This window comes from Taeniopygia guttata, chromosome 4, assembly GCF_048771995.1.
Source record: "Taeniopygia guttata chromosome 4, bTaeGut7.mat, whole genome shotgun sequence".
Classification (NCBI taxonomy): Eukaryota; Metazoa; Chordata; class Aves; order Passeriformes; family Estrildidae; genus Taeniopygia; species Taeniopygia guttata.
This window is the reverse complement of record NC_133028.1, coordinates 66016845-66043455: the sequence shown is the minus strand read 5'-3', so window position 1 is coordinate 66043455 and position 26611 is coordinate 66016845. Positions and strand designations below refer to the sequence as shown.

The following is a 26611-nucleotide window of genomic DNA, read 5'->3' as shown; positions in this document are numbered from 1 at the left end:
GCTTCTTTTAGTTATTTAATTTCTGCAGTATTCAATTTCGGCAGTAGGAGAACAATGATCACTAAAAGCTGTCCAGTGTTTTACAGACTGCTCTGGTTATCTGCAAGTTATTGGACTTGTAAGCCTTCAGAGCTCTTGGGATTGCACTACAACTTGCTGGGAAACAGATTTCTTGTCTAATTATGCCTGTAAAATAAAGGTGATGGCACATACGAACATTGTGCATAACGTGAATGTAAATTAACTTTCCTGTTGCTGATGTTTGATTTTTAGGGAGAAGATGTTGATCTTCATTTGTATCTGCCCGATTGCCATCCTAGTAAATATTCCCTTTTTATGCTGGTAAAGGATTGTCAGCCCAATAAAATAAGTCCTGAGTCTTGTATTTCTGCGGAGTGTCAAAGTGGTCGGAAAACGGGCAAACCCAAATGGAGGAACATTACTCAAGAAGAGTGAGTTCTATTGAGATATTTAGATATATGTTTATATCTTTATGTTGACTTTTCTTATTTTTTAATTTTGTTTATGATTCATGAACTTTTGAGGTTGCTTTAAAGATACTTAAAAGAAGTATTGTGCTTGAAATAAAAGGGTCTATTTCCTTTTGAAAGGGCTGGATGGGTTGAATGCTGGACAGTCCCAAGTGTTGTGTTTACAATTGACTACTCCTGGCACCCAATTTATCCTCAGAAGGCAGATGAGCAGTTGAAGCAATCCTGTAAGTGTCACTACCTTTTCCTTGTTAGCATGGTTCATTTGGGAAGCTGCTGGGACTTTGGATCACACTGCTTCCATCTGCAGATATGAACTTGGAGCTGCATTGCTGGTTTATGTCTCAGGGGAATGTGTTGATCATTAGAATGCACTGGCATTGATTTAAAACCTGACAGGATTCCATGCTGCTACATTTCAGGATGTGTCCCAGTTCCTTGTGTAAAAAAGAGGATACTGTCTGCAGTTCACTTCTCATTGTACTTATCAAAGTGGATCTCTTAAATGGGTTGTTGCACAAGATAAAATATCACTTGGTATATTAAACATCAATATATTAAGGAGGAAGTACAATATTTTTGGCCATATCATGTTCCTTAGGTTTTCTAAGTTTTTTTGACTTTTGGAAGTTGTGATCTCATCTTATGATTTAAATGTTTAAATACATTATATATAGAGATGTAATAATACTTTCTTCCCTTTATGGGTATCAAACTGCAATTTCATTGTTCACTGTTCAAGTGAACCATCAGAAATGAGTGTTGGACTGGTCAGTCAAACTATAGTGTTGAAGAATTTAACTTAACTGTCTAAATATTTCTAGGTAACTAATATCCTACAAGTATGTGATTCCAAAAAAAATTATAAATACAGAGATTAAAGTAAGTTAATTGAAATTCAGAGGGAGGTGTGCTGGAAGTTACGGGGTTACATAAAACTCTTTCAGGCTGAGATTCTAGAAGCAGAACTGATGGAGGAGAGATGTTAGAAGAATAATGAGGGCTAATTTGAAAGGGCCACAATCAGCAGGTGTTAGAAGACATGCTGGATGGCATTTTTAGGGTTTGAGTTCCAACAATTCACATCTAAAAGAACTCTAATTTGTGAGGATGAAGCAGAAAAGGTGAGATTGATTTTGCAGATGCTCATTAAATGCTCTTGTGAGTCTATCAGCTTGTGTCAAATGTGCATTCCTCACATTCTGAGAACATTTCCTCATATTTGGAGCAATTGAAACCTGTATTTGCAAGTTTGTACATACACAGGTAATTAATCTGCAGCTTCCTCCAGTGATTAATTCAGCAGTCCACCTCATTCTACTCCCTGGTGCTGATGGAATGTATTTGTCGCAGTAGCAACATTTGTATTTTATTTTGAGTCAGTCCGTCAAACTCTGAGAAATATGTTGCATTACAAAAGCTGTAGTTTCTTTAAAAAGTGGTCATCTTACTGCAGCATTTGGCTGATGCATAACTCGTAAGATGGTGCAAGGACTGTAGACAATAATGGGGAGTTCAAGCCTTGGAGGTTTCTGGCTGCAGGTGTCTGTAGTTTTATACGTGCCAGTTCTTCACGTTAAATTGGTACATGAAATCTTCCTCCAGTTGGAGCATCAATTTTTGATGGTTTTCCCATGGAGTTCTCTACTCCCCAGCAATCAATTCACTTTCCCAAAGTACTTCCAATTACTCATTGCATTCTCATTGCCTTTCCTCACTTAAGAAAGACAGTTTTTGGGCTCTCTTGTACTTAACTCCAACTAGAAAGAAGGGGTAGGAAATCGGATTTGAATTTCCAAACTATTTTGTGACTAGAGTAATTGAGTTGTAGGAGACAAAGTTTTGGCCTACAGAGCTACTAGTTCAGAATAGATGTTTAGTACAGCCTTGCACTTTGCATATTTATTCTCTCTTGTTTATCCTGCAGTAGCTGTGAGGTTGTGGGAAATCTGCTCTGCTGAAATGAAAGCGTGTCTCTGCTTAACTTCAAAAGCAAGATAAATACACTGAATACTTTTTTTTTTCAGAACTTCAGGGATTGTTTTTCTCTTGCATAATTAACATTGACTAAAATATTTGGTATTTTCTTGTCTTCCCATAGTTACTCAAGATGAAAAACCCATTCTGTAGCATAGACACACTAATGTAATTATACAAGTTAGGTGCCAAAAGTTGTATATTTATAATACACATTCCTCTTGGCTGAACTTTGTCCAACAGAAGCCGAAGTAGTAATTAAAATCTATTTTCTATTCTTCTTTTGCTCCTAAGTGTCAGAAATGGAAGAAACCATGTTGTCTGTGCTAAGGCCATCACAGAAAACCAGCGACAGTGTGATTTCATCTCCCACAGCTTCCACCCGCCTTCCCCTGGACCCCTCGGAGCTGCCCCCGGATAAGCTCCACGTGGAGCTGGAACTCTCCCCAGATTCCCAGATAACCCTGTATGGACCCTTGCTCAAAGCCTTTCTCTCCATCAAGGTAGGCAGAGTAGCATGACTTGTAGAATTTATGGGTGGCCGTTTTGTAGGAAAGGGAAAGAATTAGTTTTGAAATGGAAAATTCAAATTCTGAAAGATATGTGAATTTGGATGGAAACTTTTGGTAGGCACTAGTTCTAGTTGAGAATTGCTTTAGTGATCTGGTGTAGCTGGGATGAATTTTATTGTCACAGGTTTTTGAAAAGACTTTTCTTTCAAGAAATACTGCATGTTCTCAACATGTGCAGAAAATGTCTTCTTTCAGTTTTCCACTAGTAAAATAAGAAAGTATTCCATGATTATGACTAGAACTTATCTATACTCCAATTTTTATGCCAAGTTATACCAGAACCCATGTTTTTGGTGCATTTTAAGTTCTGCAATGTGTTGTTTTTCTTAGCTAGATTCCATGACATTTCTGGAGTTAGGATCATGGAGGGGACTGGGGAAGAACATGAGAATAAGCTTAATTTAAAAAGCTTCTTCAGTAAATATTAGAGAAGGATTATGCATCCTTTTCTTGGCATTAATCTATTATGCTTTAGAATGTGTGTTTGTTTTTTTTTGCTGTCTTCTCTTCCATGACTGATTTTTTTAGGGTGTCTAAATTTAATTCCTTCCCGTCTCTCTCACCCTCCCTTGTGGTGACAAAAACCAAGGCAGTTGAAAGTGTCAATTCTGTTTGACTAACAGCAAAATGCTTGGGGTTTGGTTGATTTTTGTGGTTGGTTTCTTTTTTTGTGTGTGTATGTGTGGTTTTGGGTTTGTCTTTTTTTTTTTTTTTTTTTTTTTTCTGGTTTGTTTTTCTCCGAACATCTGTTTCAACCTGTGCAGATTTAGGCTAAGGTAATGCTTTTGGAGGCTGGCATTTTAGAGCAGAGGTTGAGGAATTTTCTGAGACAGGTGATCAATATAAGGATTCACTGAAACAGTAATTTTCATGAATTTCCATCAAGTATAGCATGTAAACAATGAGTAGCAGAAAATACTGTTTTGTAGAGTATAGGACTTGCAAACATGCTCATTATTTTTTCATGTTGTCGATAAAATAAATAGGATTAAAATTAGGCCAGTACTGCATTTTGAAGACTTGATTTTTTCCTGGTACAGAGCAAATGAAACCATGTTTGAATTGTTTATTGAACATTCTTTTTGAATCCCATAAATTCACGAGGGAGTTGTGGCTTTTCAAGCAAAGCAGCACCATTTCAGTGCTTTTTGTCTCTGGAGATAAATGCAAACAGTGCTACGTTCGATCCCTGATTGTGTAACTATTTCATTTTTAAGTGCCGATTTCTCATGTGAAATTTAGCTTTTCTATTCTAATTCTCAAGAGAAATTTTTGATTTCCAGCTTGTTTATGAAAATGTGCATTTATTGCTCTTGTTAGCATTTTTGTGATTTTGTTTGGAACTTCTAGTCCAGCTGTGCTGGGATCATCTCTTGAAAGATTTCTAGGAGGTTTTTTTTATGTGTTTTCCTGACTTGTGGTTGTTTTCAGTTTGTTTTCATTGATCTTTTTTAATACATGGTGTAGAGATCCTTGGACACGCATTGTCCGTGCAGGTTTGTTAAGCTTTCTAATCTTGGGAGGTATTTTTTTGGTGTAGCACACCCTGCTAAGGGTTTACTGTCTGGAAATGAATGCTTTATAGGTCCTGGTATTCACAGCAGGAATTGTCCGAGTGAGTTACTGGAGCACCTACCACCCTCTGCTGGGTCTGCCTTATTAAAAATGACTGGAAGAAAATTCTTGAGAGTTTAGCTTTTCTTTTAAGGGAGAAGATGTGATAGATTGCCGGAAACCTGACGGATTTTCTGTTTCCCAGTAGAATTTGGCAGTGTTACTTTGGCCTTAGATAATTGAAGAGGATTTGCTTAGACACAAGGTGGCTTTTAGCTCTTACCCGAGCAAGAAATGTTTATGACCTAGTGTTTCAGAAGCATGTTTAAGACTTTTAAGCCTGATGAAAAAAAGGTTCAGAAAGTTGGATGAGGCTGACTTCCCGCAGGATGTGTTTTGTGTTCGTACACTGTTATGTATCTTTAAAAACACAAAATCTGTTAAAGTGTCAGTAATAATATTTCAGTTACTTCTGTTGCACGTGTCTCAATACTAGTACTGTGAGAACTACTGAAATGCCTTCATTTTCTGCAAAGCACAATGCCTAAATTTAAATAAATTTAAACTATCCAGCTTTCATAAAATAAAAGTATCCATGTTGCTTTAGCTGTAAGTTATAGCTATGCCACTTATTTTAGGGAGGAAGAAAACCAGAAGATTTTATTTGTATTTCAATTCATTACCTGCAAGCTTTTCATTTGTTTTTCATATTATCATAACAATTCTTTTTTCTAGGAAAATTATTTTGGGGAAGATGACATGTACACTGATTTTGAGGAGGTTATTTCAAGCCCTGTTTTGTCCCTGTCAACATCCTCAAGCTCTGGCTGGACAGCTGTAGGAGTGGAGAATGACAGAAAAGAAAATGAAATTTCAGTCAAGCCTGTTCACCCTCTTACTTTACGCCCATGGGATATCACTGTGCTTGTTAATTTGTACAAAGTGCATGGGAGATTGCCAGTGGTAAGTACTTTATAATAATAAAAGAATTTGCTTCATGTAGTTTATTTTTTTAGTGTCATAATCTGGACCACATTTAACTGCCTGGAACATTTAGTTGCTGTGGTGCTTACCAAAATGTAAGTGTACATACCAAAATGTGTAGATACTCTCTACTTAAACTGTGCCTATCTAAACAACTTTGAGACAGGATTTATTTTGCTTATCTGTGAGGCAGAACTGGATAATTTTTTAATATGTTTGTTATTCCCAGAACTTGATTTGTGTGATATTTTTGATTGACCATTATGATTTCTCTGCTGATTAGCAAATTTGTCTTATAATGGTGCAGTCTGCTCTATGCTCCTGAGTTCTGAGGGAACCCGAGAATAAAAAATCCAGATAGAACATTGGGTCCACCCAAATATTTTTGCATTGTTGTTTATTGTTATCAAAAGGTTTTTGAAGTTGCACAGGCTTCTTCTTGAGTATTCACTGAGAGGAAAATGGGCATACTTCCTGCTCACAGGTTTGCAGCTGATAGTAAAGTTTCAGACATGTTTTGTACTTTCAGGTTCTGAAACAGATGTGTTTGTCTTTTATTTCAGCATTGCAGTCCAGATGGTCCAGACTGCCCTACAGCTTTCTTGGAGAGGCTCTGTTTCGAGATGAAGAAAGGGTTTAGAGAAACAATGCTTCAGCTTGTATTGTCTCCAGTGAATCTCTTTCTTAATGACAATTATCAGGTAGTCAATCAGTGTTTGTGTGGTTGGACTGTGGAATTTGTGTTGATTTTAAAATTGAATTCTTTTTTGGTAGAAACTTTCCTGTTGTGCAAAGGTTTTATTAAGGCTTGGGAATCATAAGAAAAATCTGATGCGTATTTTATAAAAATCTTCTATTTTTGTCCAAATTTTTTTGTCAGCAAATAAATAGGATTAAATTAGGCTGGTGTTTTTTTCCAAGAATTGCCTCTCACTTCCTTGTCCTTGGCAGCGCCCTGCAGTGGACGAGGTGCTCCGGGAGGGTCACATCAGCCTGTCGGGCCTGCAGCTCCGTGCCCATGCCATGTTTTCCGCGGAAGGGCTGCCCCTGGGAAGTGACACTTTGGAATACGCCTGGCTGATAGATGTGCAGGCTGGAAGCCTCACAGCCAAAGTGACAGCACCACAGGTACTGTCTAGAAACCAATCTGTACTGAAGTATTACCCTTCTTCTTCCTTCTAGAACTGGCGCAGCGTGGATTTCTGGAAAGCACGTGATGTGTGCCTTAAGTAACCTTTACTTTATTGCTTTAAAATCTAATAATTTCTGTAAAGGGACAGGAGATGCCAAATGAGCCATTGTCGGAGTGATATTTGAAAGTAAGAGGCAAATGAGGTAATTTGTGGGAGTGTAGTATGAACAGGTCTCAGGAGAAGCTGCTCACTGCATAAATTCTGCTCCTTGCTCCCACTGGAACATAGTTTGCTTTCCCAGTATTGCACTTTGTTAGGTCAGTCTTAGCACTAACTCCTTTTAATTTTCCCATTTATGTTACATTTGTCTTTCCACCTAAGTGAATGACTCCAAATGTATAACAGGCAGATAATTTTGTTTTATTTCTACTGTTGTCTGCCAGATCTTTAAAGAAGGGTTGCTTTGCCGGTGTATTCTGAGGCACAAGAAAAGTACATACATTCTATTTAGTAGTTAGTATTTGTTTTCATTATTTTTAATTTTTTAAGACACTCCTACATCTTCTTGTTCCTCTAAAAATTGGTATTATTTTCTAGGATTAAGCACATATTTAATTGGGAGACTTCAGCAGCAAGTAAAATAATGCATAGGAGCAAGTTCAGTAAATCTAATAGCTGTTTTCTTGCTACATATAGAGACATTTGTGGTGGTGCTTCCCAAAATGCTGCCACTGATTTAGATGATCTGTAGGATTTACTCCGCTGCTCTGTGGTTCAAAATTAAACTTTGATTTAGAGTATTCCAAGGTTAATGAACATTTCTTAAGGCTTAATGAAGCTGAAGGATATTCTTTCCTTATAAAGCCATTCTCATTTGTATGACATTATATGTTTTTTTAGTTTTCAGCACTTGAATTTGCTGTTTCAGGTTCATTGGCTTTTTTCCTTCCATAGTGTGATGTATTGCAAGAATTTGTGAAGGGACTGCACTGAACGGAGGAGGAGAGATTTTGTGCAGGACAGTCATAGCTAGATTAAATTCCATTCAAATTACTGCTGATTTTAAGTGCCCTTTCCTTTGGCAAGGCAAAGGAAACCCATTTCCCTCTCATAACAGACAGACGGTCATGAATCATTTCCTTTATGAGCGAGCTAACTCTATAAAAGACTTAAATCAACAATAGGCTAATTACTAGGTCTAGCAAGAATCAGCAGAGTTTCGGTGAGCCAGTTTCTTCCTGTGCTATTTAAATGTAACTTGGTTGCTTTTATACAAGCAAATCTGACATTTAAATTAGGAATGGTAATGAAGTACCTTAAGCTATTCTTCATGATAAAGGTGGGGGAGCTCTGTCTTTAGAATGAAGTTCTCAGCTGACTGCAAGAGCAAAAGCTGATGCCTTTTATTAATAAATAATTTAGGAAATTGTTTACTATCACTGTGCTTTTCCATGAAAAAGTACGGACTTGCATGTCTTGTGCACAAGAATAAAAATCAGCCTTGAGTAGCAAGAAGGTGCTGCAGCCAGGAGGGTGTGCTGAAGCCTCCTGCTCACATCCCAGTTCTAGGGGTTGTTCTCTGTTCTCCATGGAACACCACAAATCCATCTGGTGTGGGTGGTGATGGACAATGTGCTGTTGTTTGCTTACAGCTTGCCGGTCTTCTGGAATGGGGGCAGACCTTTGTGTTCCATGTGGTGTGCCGGGAGTTTGAGCTGGAGAGGCCCAAATCCATAATCCTCTGCCAGCATGGCATCGATCGCCGCTTTTGTGACCCAAAGGTACCTTTTCATCCATCCCTGCTGCTCACTGAACATGCACAGGTTCTTTGGAACACTTCAGAAATCCAGCCTTAATGTTAACAGAACAAAAAGAAAAGGATCAGCCCAAACTAAGCTCCTGATAGATTTTTATATGCTTTTTTCCTTAATTCTTTCTTTTCCCATTTCCTTCAGACAAACTCTGTGCCTGGGCCATGCCCAACGTCAGATGACTTAAAGTACACGATGACGCGCTTAGCCATGGATGGAGCAGATCTCTATGTGGTAGAACATGGCTGTGCCACCAATATCAAGGTAAAAATATTTTCCTTAACAGCAATTAAAATACTTTGTCAATTGAGATTTTTTTTTTTGATAGAATATCTACCAGATTTGATGGGTGACTTGCATGCAATTTCTAAAACTTTTTAGTGATAAAAAGTCATCATGGACTGGGCCAGGAGTAGATCAGTTTGGCTTCTATTTAGTAATTCCATTAATTATGTTGGCAAGTGGTGAGGAGGGGTATATGTCTCCCAAAATAAAAGTGGAAGCTGCAGATTTGGTGTAAATTAATTTGAATACCCTGGGCAATATAAATCTCAGTGTTTGTACCTGAGAGTTGATAAGAAGTTGTGCTGTGAATTAATAATTCAGTGAATGGAAATGATTGATATGGATCATGTACAAGTCAGTGTTGGATAACTCACAATCCTCTTGTGTGAATTTATGTGTATCTTTGATAGAGAAGGGAGTAGTGCTTGCACTACTGCCTGACTGAATCCTCTGTTCAAAAAGGGCTGTGCAGAGAAAAACTGATATTCTCTCCATTGTCCTACTGCACAAGAAAAAAAGGAATAATTTACTCAGTGTAGAAAAATAAGTTTAGATACAGTTGAGTTATGGTAACAACAGCAAAGAAGAAAACCACCATGCTTGACATAACTGAGTAGTAATTGTGCTGTTAATAAATGCAGTTTTAAATGGTAGACTTAAAAATTTTGGGCACAGCTTCTCATTATGAGCAAGAATCTAACTAAAGGGCACTGGTAATTATTTTAAACGTTTTTTTTAATGATGTGATATCTCATAATTTGACTGGCTTTCTGCCCTGTGGCAGTAAAGAAGTATGTTTGAGCCTCCATATTCTTTTGAATCCAATATTAAAAAGTGCCATCATAAATATTAACAGTGTCTGCAGGCATAAATGTGAATGGCAGTATTTTCAAAGGCAGCTTAATAGCCTGAACCACTCTAGAAGATTATATCCTGAATGTGTTTCATTCAAATTTAAAAAAAAAAAAAAAAAAGATTTCCTTTATAATCTGTGACAGAGATGAGAAACAGTAATTTAATATTAACCCTGTGGGTAGCTCTTCCATGGCTGGTTTGTCTTTCATCTTTTCTTGGTTTAGAGAAGGGAAACTCCATCTGAAATTTCAGGTGCTTCATGGTGTTATATCGGAGAGGACTCAAGCTGTGCAGGAAACCTGATCCAATGTCTTCAGATTATATGAAGTTTGAAGACTAAACAAGTTTGAAAGTTTCAGATTTTTGGGGTTTTAGATGACAGTGAAGAAGTTAATTATTTAAATTTTTTGAAGCTTCATGACAGTGTCTGTTGACAGTTCTTTTCTGTTTTGATCTGTTTACAAAAGGATACTTCTAAGTAATTTTTTTTGTTATGTAAAAACTGGCTGAGATTTATTTCTAAGCTTGCCTTGTTTTGTGTGTGTGCTGACTTGCAAATAGAACTGCTTCCCCAGAAAGAATTTTACTGAGACCTTTTTGGGCCGTAGTTTGGTGTGTGTAAACTGGTTTAAGGCCACTCTTCTTTGCTTCACTGACAAATAGTCAGAGTTCCTGTTTAAATTCTGTTTCCAGATGGGTGCCATACGCATTGCAAACTGCAACCTCCACAACCAGTCTGTTGGGGAAGGCATCAGTGCTGCCATCCAGGACCTGCAGCTCAGGCAATACGTCGAGCAGGTGAACAACTGCAGAACTGGCCTCCAGCCAATACTGAGGAGGGCATACTGGCTGGAAGCTGGCTCTGTCAACCTGGGCCTCATCACTGCTGACATTGCTTTAGCTGCAGATCATCCTTCTAAACACGAGGTGCAGAGGCATTTCTTGGAAACGCACGATAACCGAACCAAGAGGTGAGGCGGTCAAGGGAGGTGCATTTGAGAGGAATATTTGTTAATCTTGCTTTCACTGAGCTTCAGTGTGGTCATGGTGTTGTTTTGTTTTCTGCTCTTCTTCCTTTTGTAGGTTGTGGTTTTTGTGGCCTGATGATAATTTGAGAAATAAGAGAAGCAAGAACAAGTGTGGCTGTCTCGGAGGCTGTCGATTCTTCGGTGGCACCTTAACAGGACTGGATTTTTTCAAACTTGAAGAACTGACACCTTCAAGCAGCTCTGCTTTTTCAAGCACAAGTGCAGAATCTGATATGTTTTATGGGCAGTCCTTACTGCAGCCAGGAGAATGGATAATTACAAAGGAGATTCCTAAAATTTTAGATGGTGAGAATGCACTGTACTGTATTTTTACTCTATTTTGCCCAAAAATATAAATTCTTAATGTTTTGCTATTTATAGTCTTTATGAATCTGATTAATATAGTACAATTGCTTGTGCTCTAGTGACCTGACTCCTTCTAAGACCAGACAGAGCTTGAGCAAGCTTTCATATGCTGGATTTTTATATTAATGTGCACTTCCTTGCTGAGCAAAAAGGAGATTTTTTACTTGTTCTACTTAAATAGAAAGTAGCCAACTGAGACAATCTGATGTTTTGCTGATGTGATTGTATTAATTTTTGTCAGGACAGCATGCTAGTATGTGGATGCATATCAAAATTAGGGCTTTTATTTAATAATGATTTTTATTTCAGTAGGCAGGGAAGAGTCCAGTTGTGTTGTCAGATACTCAGTTTTTCTTTTCCTTCCCTGATCCTAGGTAAAGCAAATGGTGTCAAAAGAAAAGACTGGGACTGCAGATCTGTGGGGATAGAAGTGGAAAGGAAAGTGCAACACCTGAGCCTCCAAGTGCCGCTGCGCTCCCACAGCTCTTCCTCCTCTTCAGAGGAAACAAGCAGCTCCAGTGCTGCCCTGCCCTTGCTTGCAGGGGAGAAGGACAGCCCCTCATCCACTGCTGAGGATCACCTGGGACAGAAGGAGTTCCTGCCCAGTGCAAAAAGGGAAGATGCTCATGGAAGGTTAGTAGTCTTGTCCAGGTAGGCATATAATTCAACTCTTGGATGCTCTAAGGTATAAGAAAAGCCTTTGATTTAGCTATTTTTCAAGTGTTGATGCTGCTGAAATGTGTTTCCTAGTCGGAATGCCGATTTGGACCTCTAATAGGGGATGGTTACCTGAGCAAGGTAGAAAATCCAGCATGTAAAGATACCTGCACTTGCTGTTAAATGTTTGGTTTTACATCCTCTGTATGTAGACAAGTGGTGGAGTTCAGTATGTAATGAGCATTATGAAAATAATAGCTGTGCTAATAGCGAGTCACAGAATCACTGGTGCATTTGGCAGCTGCTACAGTGCAGGAAGAGAATCATTAGTAATGAAATAAGCAAGTGAAGTGTTTATTTCTGTTCCCAGTGTCACGGTGGAGGGTGCAGAGGGCCGGCCTGCATCCCCTGGCCCCCAGGAGAGGCCCGTGGGCCAGTCCCCTATGAGGTCCCCCCTGAAGAGACAAGCGTCCGTGTGCTCCACGCGGCTGGGCAGCACCAAGAGCCTGACGGCAGCGTTCTACGGGGACAAGCAGCCCGTCCCTGTGGGAGTGCAGTTCAGCAGCGATGTGTCCCGCAGCGACGAGAACGTCCTGGACTCCCCAAAGCAGAGGAGGAGCTTTGGCTCTTTCCCCTACACGCCGTCAGCAGATTCAAACTCGTTCCACCAGTACCGCTCCATGGATTCCAGCATGTCCATGGCGGATAGCGAGGCTTATTTTTCAGCTGCAGAAGAGTTTGAGCCAATAAGCAGTGATGAAGGTCCAGGAACCTATCCAGGGAGGAAGAAGAGAAAAAAGCAAGCTCAGAAAGCTGAATACAGTAGGGGGTCCATTTATCACAGCGTGGAAGGACCCTTAACAAGCACAATCCATAGAGAAATCAGTCAAGATATGAAAACATTGCCAATTAAGACTCATCCTTCCCAGGCTTCATTTGTTTCAGCTCTAGGAGGAGATGATGAGCACGTTGACAACATGTATGTCCTGGACTCTGAGAAGACTGTGGAACGTGAGCAAATCACTTCCCAGCAACCTGTAATGGCATGTTACCAAAATTACCTGACACAGTTCCAGGTGACCAACTGGTCAGTAAAGCATCCAACTAACAAAAGAACTTCCAAATCCTCATTGCATCGCCCTTTAGATCTTGACACACCAACGAGTGAGGAAAGTTCCTCATCTTTTGAGCAACTCTCTGTCCCAACTTTTAAGGTATGGAAGATGGAGGAGTAGAGAAAGGAGTAAGAATTCAAAATAACTTAAAATGGCTTAGTACCAGTTGTGTGAATAAGCTACAAGAAACTTGAAATTTCTTTGCTTTTAGTTAAACCTTGAGTTTCTGACTTCAGATCATGGGTCTGAGTGGCTGTAAAGTTGTGGGCAGAAAAAGATGGAGTTAGAATTCTGTGGATGTGTGTTCTGAATTATCGTTGTTGCACTTAAAAATGCTGTCTGTTGAATGATATGCAGCTGGAGGACATTTGTGAGTTTTGTTTAAAATACATTATACAGAACTGCAACAGCAGTACAGTTAAGACTGATAAAGTATAATTCAGGCCCTCAGTCCTTTGTTTCAAAATTAAATTGCAACTTAGATTTAGGAATTTATTTTTTTTAAGTGACTGAGCATATATGCTTAAGGAAGGAGCTGAACTGAAATATATGAAAAAAATGGAAGTTACTTGATAAAAAACAGGTGTTTTATATCACTCTGGAATTTAATTTATAATTTTGCAGAAAAGGTTTGTTTTGATGCAAACCTTATGTAGATTAGTATTTGAAAGGGTTTTTTAAAAGCAATAAATCAATGTTTATGTAAAAGCAGTGTAATCTGATTTTTAAAGGAATTTAAAAAGCAAACCTAGGAGTTCTGTATCCTGCATTGGATAATCTGTTTCTAAGAGTTCTTTTAAGTAAAACAGCTTTAAGGGGAATTTTAAAAGATCCCTTGGTTGGGGTTTTTATCATTTATGCAAGCAATGTAATAACCTTCTTTGCACTTTTATCTTAGATTGTTAAACAGGGACTCACAGCTAATTCATTACTGGACAGAGGCATGCAGCTTACAGGATCAATGTCTAAGTAAGTTGAACACATAATGTATGTTACATTATTAGCATATTTTTCAAGAGTAGGATTTTTCTATACTCTTCTGAAATATTTTGGCTCCCGCTAGCCCTTGCAAAATTTGATTTACAGCAGTAGTTTTTGGTACCAGATCTACTTTAGAACAGGTCACTGTATTATGAAATATTTGGGTTTGGTCAAACAGAAAGTACACAGTGCAAGCATTAAATTATTTCACCTGTATGTTTTCAAGATTACAAATGGTGATTTCATTTGGATGAATTTGGAGGTGCTATTGACAAGTGTCCATTTCATTGCCAGAAGCTTAACTTGAATTTAGGGAGGGCCTTACCCTGGCATTGCAAGATGTTCGGTAGAAGAAACCTGCTGTTATGTGGATTTTATTAAGAGTTAAAATGATACCAGAACACTTTTGTATTTGTTTTCACAAAGCCTGATCATTGATGTGTGTTTGACTTGTTTAGCACACCTTACACTCCCTTGGATAAGAAGTCTGCAGAGAATACAGATGATGAAACAATAACAGAGGAATGGACGTTGGATCACCCGGTCTTCCAGACACGGACAACTGCAATCGTGGAAGTAAAAGGAACCGTAGATGTAGTTCTCACTCCTCTTGTAGCAGAGGCACTGGACAGGTAATTTTATTTTGATGGTACTAAAAATTGTCCAAAATCACAGCTGTTTGGTTCAGCAAAGGCTTGGGTAAAACAATTGAATAGCGTGGCTGTTGGGACAGCAGGGCCTGGTGCCCACCGGATGTAATTCTGCATTTCCTATGAGGTGGCTGGAAGAATGGGAAGTGCCCTTTGTGTCTGTCAGTGCTTGTTTTTCCTCTGTAGTGTTAATTGCATGAGGCTGATGGTATGCCACATGAAGCTGGGAGTTTCAGTGGTCTCTTGTGTCTGTTTTCCCCTCACAGGTACATCGAGGCCATGGTGCACTGTGCCAGCACCCGGCACCCAGCAGCAATCGTGGATGACCTGCACTGCAAAGTCCTGAGGGATGCTGTGCAGAACAGCAAGACCAGCTTCTCAGAAAATGTGAGGAAGGGACAAGGAAATCCACATTGATTTGAGAGAATGCTCTTTTCTTTATCTTGCATAGAAAGTGTTTTAACTGAATTTAATGTTTTGAGATATAATAGTTAAATGCTGTATTAATTTGGAATGCATACTTACATGGATTTTCATAATCAGGTCTTACATATTGTTTTTCAATGTCCAGAAGTCTTCTACAGGTTGAAGTTTTTCTGTTTTGGATGGTGTAGAGTAATTTCCATCAGATCAAATCACACATTCTGTTCTTTGAAATTACTATAGCTGGTATTCTTAAGGATTGCATTCATCTCAGTGAGATGTTACTTATTATTTTATAGTAGTTAGAAAGAGCTTTGCAAGTGCCTGTGGGCTTTTTTTTGCAGTTCATCTGAGACCTTAAAAAATTAATTTAACTTAAATAGAATTGTATTGTAGTTCTACAGAATTAGGTGTTCTTTCTGTCCAATGAAATTACTATATTTATATTTTATGGTTTCTTAGACTTCACAGTGTAGTGGACACTAATAACATGCTTCATAGTAAGTTATTTTATATAACTTACATGTGTAGAAGTCAAAGTTCCAGCTGAAGTCTGGCTGTTAAAGTTCACTGCAGAATGGCACTGCTGCCCTTACGGTTTTAGACCTAGTGTACCTTTAAGTGTTGCAGCCCTTGTTCTGGAAATCATGTTAAATTGCCTAAAATCAAGTCAGAATCTCTTTCTGGTTCAATGCTAATAAAATATCCTGTTACTCCTGAGCTCAGCAACTCGAATTTGTGCTAATAAATTATTTTTCTCCGCTCTTCAAGTTGTCTTCGAAGCAAGACATCAGAGGAACAAAAATAGACACCACCACAACAGGAACAACAAACCAGGGACCAGCACAGACCAATCTCTCACTTAAGCAAGATAATGTGACAATTAAAGGTCTTCAAGCCAATGTTACAGTTCCAAAGGTAGCAACTTTTTTTTAAGCTTATCAGTGGAAAAGTGCCTCACAAAATGACATTTATTTTGGATCCTTGTTTGTTCCCCAAAAACTGAAGTGAAGCTGTGCATTTGTGCTAGAGAACTAAAGTTTTGAACTTTGGAGCTGCTTAATTTTATGGTGGTAGACGTGCAGTAGCTAAATATCAACCACCATAGGGGTAACTGGCTGCCATGTCTTTAAATAATGTTGTGGGTGTCATGGTTTTATTTTTCTTTTTACTGGAAGTACAAGACAAGGTTCTATCAGAAATTAGTGATTAATGTAACATGCTATTCTAAATGCATGGAATTCTATGTACAGGTGAACCTGTGTTTGCTACAAGCATCTGTGGATGAATCCCCAGGAGCTTCTTCCAGCAAAACCGTGACTCATGTTTCTCTGGTAGCTTTGTGTTTTGATAGAATTGCTACTCAAGTTCGTATGAACAGGTAAGAACAGTACATGCCACTATTTATCATAAACTTCAGGCATGTTTCATTTCATTGTTTTTGTTTATCTTGAGGTTTGCTTAATTGCTTTTTTCTCCCTGATATTGTAAAGGGGTATAGTTGAGGAGACTTCGAACAATGCAGAAACTAGGAGGAATTCTGTCACGTTTGATCGTTACATCCAAACCAGCAAAATGCAACCTCAGTCTTCTGGCTCACTGAGATCCAATTCTGGAGCAGAAAAAGGAAAAGAAATTGCTGCTAAATTGAACATCCATCGTGTTCATGGACAGCTGAGAGGTCTTGATACAACAGGTATTGAACAATATTAAAATGTGGAAATGTCCGTTTTAATAGAAGGAAGTAGTTACAGTTGATCTTGTAGTTTGGTTGTAGGTTTTTTTAATCAACATGGATAAAAAGCTACTTGCACTCAGAGCTTTTGCAGGCACTTGAAAAAGAAGTGGGGATGAATTATTATTCGACAAAGCGGTAGATGTAGACTTAGGCAAATTAAAAGCTGTCAAGACAAACTTGTAAGCAGTTTGTGTGGCAGTTGTGTTGCCCTGTAAATATTGACCTGCACTGCTGGAATTTGAGGCCTGAGCTCCCTTCCTCCCAGCTAATCTCTTTTCAGCTGCCATTTTTTGTCACCTTTTGCAGGGAATGAATTACACTTATTTGCTTTCTTGCTGCATTCTAACGCTTTCAATAATGGGCCTGTTCTTCCAGAAACTTCAGCATGACAACCTGTAGATTTTTAACTATAACAACTCTAAAGCTGAAAATGAGACCTACCCAACTGACTTCCTTGTTGTTTGTGTTAAGGAAATGCCTTTAAGAAGCTATGAGTTAAAGTTTGCTGTAACTCCTGATCCTGGAAGAACTAACCAGAACTAAGGAAAAGATGACCAAAAGTAGAGGCAGTTTTTGTTAAACTGCTTCAATTTTGATGGAATCTACACCAGTTTTTACTCCATTCCATAAGGAACAGGAGTGTTCAGACATGAGGAATTACAGGATGATTAAAAATACACAATAAAGAAATAAACAACAGAAAATCACACTGCTGTGCAAAGATAAGTGAGCAAATGAAGTTGGAGGAAAACAAAAACAGAGAACACTGAAACCTCTCTTTTTACTTAGTCATGGATAGAATCTTAGTAGTAGTGCCCTGTGTCAGCACTACTCAAGAGGGCCAGTTTTGAAGCACTATCCAAGAAAAGTCATCATCTTCTGTTTAAAAGGTTTGAGAATGAGCCTTTCTAAGGATTTTAGCATCTCATGTTTACTTTAAAAGTGAGTGCAGTTACAAATTGCAGGCAGAGTAAGGATTAGAAGGGATATAATTGACTCAGTGTAGTTCCTTGCCTAAGGTATTTGACCTTTAGGTATAAAATGATTTAAAATGTTGCTCAGTCCTTGTTTTTTTTTTTCAAATTTAAAAATTATCCTGCCCATATTAACAGACCAGGAGCAAGGTTTTTTTACCCTCTTTTTGTGCTTCTTTTTCTTGCTCGTGTTTGAAGTTTAAACTTCTTGTTTCTTTTTTTTCCTCCCTCCTGTTTGAGAAATACCAAAGGGATAACTCCCCCAAAACGCTCTAAACTTCAGAGAGCTTTTTGGAAGATACAAAGTTTTTTCCATTTTGGAGCAAACTAGTAAATATTAATTTATCTATTTACTTTCACAGATATTGGAACTTGTGCAATAACAGCAATTCCTTTTGGGAAATCAAAAGTTCTTTTTACTTTGGAAGAGTTGGATGAGTTCACTTTCGTGGATGAAACAGATCAACAAGCTGTTCCAGACGTAGCTCGAATTGGTCCTAGTCAAGAGAAATGGGGTTGGATAATGTTTGAGTGTGGAATTGAAAATTTAACTATAAAAGGTAAAGCTTTTCAAGGCTGTGTCTTATTTTGTTTTCAGAGATTACTGACAATTCTGTTGTTAGGTCTTCTGGCTTAGCAATTAGTTGATTAGAAATTGTTCAGTCTGGGTGATGCTGAATAGTACGTCTGTGGTAAATAAATTTCATAGGTTATACAATGAAGACATTTTTAGTTGTAAGTGCCACTAGTAATAGTTTATGAAATAATTTCTTATCAACTGGTTTAATCAGTTTCTGAACTTAAGGTTGAAATTGATGCATTCACTCATCACTCAAATACTCACCTTATCCACAGGAAGTGCATTGTAGAGCCAGAATTTTTCTCTGGGAGGGGAAAGCTAGTTACAGAAAGTTAATAAAACCCCACTGTATACGTGTGTTTTCTATTATCTGACTGACTTTTTTTCAGAGAGTAATATTTAAAAAGTCTTTTTGTGAGTACTCTTCATCTACTTGTGGTAAACCATCAGAAGCTCGAAATTGTAGTGATAAGTTGTTGAATAAAATGGTAATGCATCTTGTTTAACCAAAATCATGTGTATTTCTCTTCTAAAGGGCCATAACTTACAACTGTTTATGTGCTGCCAACCTTTACAGTCTGGATGTTTTTACAGGGGGAAGACAGTCTGGGGCAGTGCTGTATAATACATTTGGAGTCATGGGCAAATCAAGAGAGACAGAGAGAGGTGGATTGCTTGCATCAAACAACTCTTCAGATTCCCCCACTGGTAGTGGCTACAACACTGATGTGTCTGAAGATAACCTCCCTTGTGACAGAATAAGTCCCTCTTCAGATATTAATGGAAATTCAGTTTCAGATGAGCAGGTATGTCCAAACTGGGTAGAAATCGTTAGTCACTCATCCTGTTTGCTTAGACACTAAACCTCCAGCTTTCTGCAGGGTGCCTTGGGAGGATTAGTGAACAGCATTAGTTTATTTTGCTTTGCCTAAATGCCTGTGAAAAAAAATAAATATGAGCATGTATGGTATGTTAGTGCCTTTCAGTATAATAATTTTGGAAGACGATTTCCCTTCTAACTTCATGATTCCTTGTTTTTAAAGGATGAAGGTGTTGAATCAGATGATCTGAAGAAAGATATCCCCTTGATGCCTCCTCCCCCTGACTCCTGCAGCATGAAGTTGACAATCAAAGAAATTTGGTTTAGTTTTGCAGCTCCCACCAATGTGCGCTCCCCAGCCCATATATATTCAAGGTATAATTTTGCCTGATACAAAAGAGAGAAAATGGCAGTCCTGCTTTGTTAAATTGCATTTGTATTTGGTGGGTTCTGAATGGAATTTTTAGCTTCTTTGGAAATTATAATTTTGAGTTTGTATGTATCACAGTAAGACTTGTTTCAGTTTTTTACTGTTTTCATTTCTATGGAAGTGCTGCTAGAAAATTCTTAGTTAGATGTGATTAAAAGAAGAAAAAAGGAAGAGTAAAAAATCCAAATGAAAGAAAAAGCTGTCACTAACAGCTTCTGGTGAGATGGAAATGTATGATGGAGAAAGGCAGGGGAAGATGTTTGTTTTGAGTGGGTGAGATGCCAATTAAGAGAACAGCTCAGTGCTTTTGGTATTCAACCTGATAACATGCATGATCTGATTGCCATTACACTATAAAGTTCAAGATGTTTTTCTAAGATAGTTTTTCACATTGTGTATATTGAATAAGCCAAATATTTCAGTTTGTCAGAGCCATAAGTTAGAAAATAGTCTGCTGGTACTCTTGCCTCAGCCCTTTAGCAAAAGTCCTTCATGACATGTTACACTTCATGTGGGATTCAGTCAGTGATGACAATTTCAAACTCTATTATTTCAGTAGGGAATACAAATGGGAAAAGGAAGGAATAGCAGTAGCACAAGTGGGAAGAATGGTGAGTGTGTGAGTGAGTAAATCAAAAATTGCCTCAGGTACTTTTTGCCTGTTCTTGTTTTCTGCGCAGTATGTCTGTGTTTATTACTTTGCATCAATGTCTCACGTATTTGACTGTCACTCATAATAGCATCAGAAAATGCTGCTCATTGCTGCTGCTGCTGCCTGTGAACACGCCTTTCTCTTTATTTGTCTCCACAGGCAACTGAACCTCCTGAGCACTGCCACACCTGCAGTTGGTGCTTGGCTTGTTCCCATTGATCAAGTGAAGTCATCATTAAATAAGCTGGAAACTGAAGGGACCCTGCGAATCTGTGCTGTTATGGGGTGCATTATGACAGAAGCTCTAGAGGTAAATGACCTTTATAAAATCAATGAGCCCATCAGGACAGCATGATAGGTTATATATAGTTTTAGGAATTCTGGATGTTTTTGCTGGCAGAATTAGAGCATCTCTAGTGAGCCTTTGGAACTGGTCATAAGAGTTCACAAAAAGCTGTGCTTCCTGTACACAGTCTGAATTTCAGAGCCAAGTCTAATGCTTATTACAGGAATGCACCTCCAGGTGAAATAAGAGTAAGAAGTATGGCTGTAGTGCCTGGTATATTTTATGAAGTATTTTTGTTTGCTGTTGGTTTGATTGGCACCATCTAGTGGGAAGATTTGGTGGTGATACCCATGCTGAGATCCTGTCTTGCATAGTGAGATGGATGACCTAAGTGTGATGCTGGTTTTCTTCTCTGCTGAAAAATTATCCTTTGCAGCAGTCTCTCATTCCTACCTCCTTTCTTTTTCTTCTTCCTACCTTCTTTCTACATTAAACAAAATTTTAGAAAGTGCCTGTTTTGTCTTTAACTAGGAATAAACTGTTTCTTTGAAAATTGCAGCTGGCTTTGCCTATCTGTCTGTTAGTCCAGATGTAACTTTATAGGGCTTGCAATTTGAATCCAGGTTTTTCTTTTATTACTTCAAATATATAAATATGCGTCCAGAATTATTTTTCACATGCAGTATTTAAAATCAGGTGGGTATCCATGAGGTAAATCCTTGTTGCAGAAGTTCAAAATTAGGTTAGAAGTTTGTCTCATAGATGAAATCTTGTCATTGATGCTCTGTTTGCAAGTATATTCATATGTTGAAAATGTTTTTATTTTAATCTAGAATAAAAGTGTGCATTTCCCTCTGAGAAGCAAATACAATAGGCTTACCAAAGTGGCTCGTTTTTTGCAAGAAAATCCCTCTTGTTTACTCTGTAATATATTGCACCATTACCTTCATCAAGCAAATTACTCCATTATTGAGGATGCCACAATGGTGAGTTACCCAAGAAAACTGGAAATGTGTTTCCTTTAGTTTCAAATATGCCAATTCTAATGTCTTAAATTTGGCATCAGTTTGAGGAAGGTTAACAAACAAGAAAACATAACCCAAATGCATATGCATCTTTAAAGTGATAAATAGGTACTTTTTCTGTTATTTAATTTTCTTTGACATCTGCTATTTTTGTTATGACCTATATATATGCATAATATTTATTGAACTATTAGTAAATACATGAGATCATAAACCAAAAAGGGATGGCTTTAAAACTCTAAATGGCTTTTATCAGATTTCATTCCCTCTCTGTCATATTTCAATGGCCTTTTAATAAGATTTCATTTCTCATGGTTTTAAAATTGAATAAATCTCAGTTATTGAGGCAAGTGTATGAACTGGGTCGTTTATTCCAAATTCTCTCCTTGGAACTAGTTTTCATGTCTTCTAGAAACACAAGGGTAGTGCAGACAGTTTAAGGAAGGAACTAGAATTGTACAAACTTTAGGGTTTAAGTCGAGTATTTTTCTTGGTGGCTTTAGAATGTAAATGCCTAGATTGTAGTGGGAAATAGTTATTTGAACAAACATCAGGGATAAGGGAGGAGTGTTTATTCCTGATTTTGTGTCATTTTTATAATCCAATTCCACAGCTGTCAGATTTAAATACTTTGGTTTTTAGCATATTCAGCTGAGAACCAGTGATCAGTTTGTGGCACAAATAGCACAGTTTGATTTGTGGTCAAAATACCAAGCTTTTGCTTTCTTTAGGACAATTCAGTGATGTAATCAAAACAATCTCTATATTTGGCCTCAAATTTCTATTCCTAAAATTCTTCTTATGAGCAATAGTCAAAACAACCTTTTTAATTTCAGTTCTGTTTGTACAGAGTTGCTATGAATCTTAGCCCATAGTTCAGACTCTGATAATTACACAAGTGCTTTTAGCTTCATATTTAGCAAGCCTGTTTCCCATTATTTATTTTTGGCCCCCTTGGGCTAGATCCTCAGGTCATGTAGTTAAATGTATTTACGGTGTTCAATGAAGCTGTAATTTTTATCTCTTAGCTCCTTGGCTTCTTGCTTGATGTGTTGTGGTGCCAGCATGTTTGTCATAAGCCTCTTAAATATAGAGATTTAAGAGAGCTTTGACTTTTTGTCTCCTCCAGTTTACTTCAAAATGCTGTCATATGAATTTTTAATTTTTTTTTTTTATTTAAAGAGTGATGGCCTTCCTGCCTTAGTGACCTTAAAGAAAGGTCTGGTTGCCTTAGCAAGGCAGTGGATGAAGTTCATTGTGGTCACCCCAGCCTTTAAAGGAGTCAGCTTGCACAGACCAACCCAGCCAATGAAACTGCAGCCAAATGCCTGCCACGAGCATGAGGATGGCCTTGGATTGGACAATGGAGGGGGCCTTCAGAGTGACACGAGTGCTGATGGAGCAGAGTTTGAATTTGACGCAGGTATTTTCGTGTTACCGTTAACAATTCATAGGGACAAACAGCTCCCCTCAGACATGTCTATCTTTTTTACTTTTAATGCTTGACACATTATAATCTTCTTTTTATAATTATCAATCTACTTTTTTAAATCACCTTCATTCTGAAGCTGCTGCTAACAATGATAATTATAGTATTACAATAATTAGTAGTTGTTCAGGGAAAAACAAAACAGGAGACCTCTTTCTTCACATCTTTTGTCTTGTTTTTTTCCTGCAAAAAATAAATCAATTTAGTTATTTGCTACCTTTCAATTAAAAGCCAGGCAGCAGTTAGCAGATTTAAGAGAGCCAAGATGTTTGTGTGAGAAACTTGTATGTAATAATCATACAGTATAATGGAACTTTTTGTCCCCTTCTCTCAAATATCTGTTTTGATTAAGCAGATACACTTGGATGATTAACCAAAACCCAGCCCACCCCTGTCTAAGGTGTTCTTATTTGTCTATAAATCAGACAGCACTGTGTAGGTGTGTGCCAGCACTGGGAAGTTCATGGCTGCTTGTAGATAAATGTGCCTGATAATAGATAATCTTGGTTCTCCAATTATACCTAAATGAGGACAACTGTTTGCTTGGGTGCAGCTACTGTGAGTGAGCACACAATGCTCCTGGAAGGAACAGCCAATCGCCCTCCCCCTGCCAGTGCCTCCTCTGGGCCTGTCACTGGTGCTGAGATCATGAGGAAATTGTCCAAGACTCACACACACAGCGATTCTGTGCTGAAAATCAAGGTGAGTGCACAGGGCTGGGCACCAGGGCAAAGAGGGTTGTAGCTGGCCTGTTCAGAAGCAGTCCTGTAGCTGCAGATGAATAAATGCATGCAAAAAGTAACTATAGTACTTGGAAGGTATGCTCCTGACCTTACAAAAGGGATGCTTCAGCAGTTGGTCTATATTCTTCGTCTGTTCTTTGTTGTTTTTCTTGCCAATTAACTTCATGTGCATCATTTAAGGATGTGCCCTAACCTTTACAGCCTTTGATCTTTTATTTATGGCAACAGAAACAAGGATTTAACTGTCATGATACAAAATCAAAGATTGGCAAAGCTCTCCAGTAACTTGTACTGAAATTACTGTGTTCCAAGCTTATATTCATACCAAATGTTACTTTGTTTTTGCAGTGTCCACAGTACTTGATTAATTTCTTTGTTTTCTGCTCACAGGGCATCCATCCATATCATTCCTTGAGTTACACCAGTGGAGATACAGCTACGGATTCACCAGTGCACGTTGGCCGCTCAGGAATGGGAGTCAGGGAAAGCCCAAGGAAAGAAAGTCTGCTCAGCTATCTCACTGGGAGCTTTCCTAGCCTGCACAATCTTTTGGAAGGGACTCCTCAAAGAAGTTCAACTGCAGTTAAAAGTAGCTCTTTAACAAGAACAGGTATGATGTAGCACAAACAGGTATGATGTAGCCTAATTTCCTAGTCTTTTTGAATGAATAAGGAAATAACCATTTTGCATTTGTTTTTTCTTGACCTTGTGAGTTGCTCAAAAAGAGACCTGAAACTAATATTTCACGGACATAGTTTGCATATGATAAATTGCAGGTTTTTAGTAATGGTCTTTTCAACAAGTGTTTTAGAAGCTTGAAACATTGAAGTGTTCATGCTCTGTATTATTTTTCAGAGTGTATTATTATCAGTTTTTCTTTATATGTCAATTGCATACTGTATTTGATACTGTATTTTCTCTAAAACCTCTCTCCTTTGCTGTCAGGGACTGAAATATTGTTCAGAAAAAAAGGTATTTTGGTTTCTTAATGACTCCTTTCCTCTAATTAATGGTATAGATGAGCAAATGCAAAACCATGTGTAGTGCAACATCCATCAGTGCCACATGTAACTTGTGTAGTAGCACCCATAGTGCTGTTTGACACATAATTTAGTGAAATAAACTTAGAGAATTAGGCTTATTTTTATCGTTTATAGGTGTTGGTAGTGAAACAGTGCCATGTTCCTTGTTTTTGCTGACTTGGATGCGAGAAATGCTGAAGTCTCTCCTTTACCTGCACAGGAAATACCGTGGCCACAGACATGTTGTCTGAGCACCCTTTGCTCTCTGAGCCCTCCTCTGTGAGTTTCTATAACTGGATGTCCAATGCTGTGGGCAACAGGGGAAGTGTGGTGCAGGAAAGTCCAGCCATCAAGCCTGGGCACAACAGCCTTCCAACAGGTATTGCTGATTTGTAGCTGAGTTCCTGGTGGTTCTGGGTTGGTTGTGCCTGTGTTTGCCACTTTCTGACTGAAAGTAATTGAGAGAGTGCTTTATGGTCAACAGGACTTAATTGGTTCAAAGTATTATTGTGGGGCTTCCCAGCAACCTGGAAAATGAAAAGATGAGATTTAAGCAAAGCTGTTGTTTTCTTTTGCCTCACCCTGCCTCCAAAAATTTAGCTTTTTCTTGCATTTGGAGCTCAGTGTAGCTGCCAAATTTATGTGTAGCTGCCAAAAGTTACGCCATAAAATCATCTTCTGTTGCTGAGTTCCTTGGGTTTGTTAGCTATTTTTGATCTTATTTGCATATGCTTATTTTGTGATTTGTGCATTGGAATCCTTGCTCTTTCTCAGCTCAATTTTGAGACTAAACATGAGCATGTGTTTTGAATAGGAATGGGTTAACTGGTGTAAAGGAATGTAGAAGAAAACATATTTTTGAAAATCGTAGGTGTATTGAAGAACCAGATATGTAACAATTTGTTGCAGCTCATTTATTTTTCTTGCTGGCCTGTCATCATTCAGACTTTTCAATGTGTGTCTTAATTTCTTTTTCTATTACACTATAGTGGAATATTTTTTTCTGGTAACACTCTTTCAACTGTGCTATATTAATCTTAGGCAATAAGAAGTTGTTTTAGTTTGTTTTTAATATTGAACCAATATTCTGATCCTACAAACATCATCGTGCTGTACATATTGCTGAACTGTTGTGGCTCCTTTGTAAACTGGAATGTGTTTCTCTGCAGAAAGACTCTTTCAAAATTTGGATTGGACAATCTCTACCTGTTCCAGCAATATCAGGCTCTTTCTTTATCCTGAATGCCACCTTTGTGAGGTTACAGACCCCACTGTGGCTTGTTTGTTTGTATAAATAATCTCACTGAATTAGTCGAGTCAGTGGTGGTAAGATTTGCTGTGGTGTTAGTGTTCCATGGGTATTTATTTTCCAGGTGTGGCACCCAATCTTCCTACTATCCCCTCTGCTTCAGACTTCAACACCGTTCTGTCCAGTGACCAGAACACCCTGGATGGCACCCACTCGCAGCACAGCACCAGCCAGGATGACATTGCAGGAGTGGAAGAGGGCAACCAGGGCTTTCCTGCTGTCCAGCTGGCAGATGCACAGGTAACTGGGGTTGCATATCACCAAATAATGAGCAAGAGAGTGGAAATAATCAAGGCCTTCAATAACTAAACTGGTGTGTTTTATTTTGTAGGTTGTTTTCAAACCTTTGCTAAGTTACACGGGAATTCAGTCGCAGGATGCGATGCCCCTGTGCTACAGGATGTACTTTGGAGAGTACCTCTCTTTCTCAGGAACTCTGGACTGCCTCAGAGCAGATATTGTTGATTCAGACACAGCAAAGGAGAGGAAGAGCAAGCGAGCCCGAAGGTATGATGAGAAGCTTAAAAATATGTGTATTGGCTAAAGAACAGAAATTAGGCTTTTCATGTGGTGACTGATTTCCAAAGCACTTTCATAGGATAAGGAGCAGCCCTTTATTCTTCTAATCTTTCATTTTGTCTTCCTGTTAAAATTTTTTTTT

General features: G+C 38.3%; 1 protein-coding gene across 10 annotated transcripts in view; it reads left to right on the top strand.

Moving 5' to 3' along the window:
* The window catches only part of BLTP1 (bridge-like lipid transfer protein family member 1), an 86742-nt gene that overhangs the window by 27039 nt on the left and 33092 nt on the right, over window positions 1-26611 (top strand). For 9 of the 10 annotated variants that reach the window (XM_072928777.1, XM_030271997.4, XM_030271992.4 and 6 more), the window contains exons 17-45: window positions 274-452; window positions 612-718; window positions 2763-2971; window positions 5330-5557; window positions 6142-6279; window positions 6530-6706; window positions 8364-8492; window positions 8667-8786; window positions 10356-10633; window positions 10746-10996; window positions 11431-11689; window positions 12084-12927; window positions 13727-13797; window positions 14268-14441; window positions 14726-14846; window positions 15654-15800; window positions 16136-16263; window positions 16376-16578; window positions 17957-18154; window positions 18769-18980; window positions 19218-19369; window positions 20236-20386; window positions 21196-21348; window positions 22570-22810; window positions 23430-23578; window positions 24010-24229; window positions 24862-25020; window positions 26015-26190; window positions 26282-26457. In XM_072928777.1, coding sequence (XP_072784878.1) covers window positions 274-452; window positions 612-718; window positions 2763-2971; window positions 5330-5557; window positions 6142-6279; window positions 6530-6706; window positions 8364-8492; window positions 8667-8786; window positions 10356-10633; window positions 10746-10996; window positions 11431-11689; window positions 12084-12927; window positions 13727-13797; window positions 14268-14441; window positions 14726-14846; window positions 15654-15800; window positions 16136-16263; window positions 16376-16578; window positions 17957-18154; window positions 18769-18980; window positions 19218-19369; window positions 20236-20386; window positions 21196-21348; window positions 22570-22810; window positions 23430-23578; window positions 24010-24229; window positions 24862-25020; window positions 26015-26190; window positions 26282-26457 — 5750 coding nt within the window. The remainder of the gene's footprint in view (window positions 1-273; window positions 453-611; window positions 719-2762; window positions 2972-5329; window positions 5558-6141; window positions 6280-6529; window positions 6707-8363; window positions 8493-8666; window positions 8787-10355; window positions 10634-10745; window positions 10997-11430; window positions 11690-12083; window positions 12928-13726; window positions 13798-14267; window positions 14442-14725; window positions 14847-15653; window positions 15801-16135; window positions 16264-16375; window positions 16579-17956; window positions 18155-18768; window positions 18981-19217; window positions 19370-20235; window positions 20387-21195; window positions 21349-22569; window positions 22811-23429; window positions 23579-24009; window positions 24230-24861; window positions 25021-26014; window positions 26191-26281; window positions 26458-26611) is intronic. The other variant, XM_072928776.1, reaches the window with a different exon arrangement.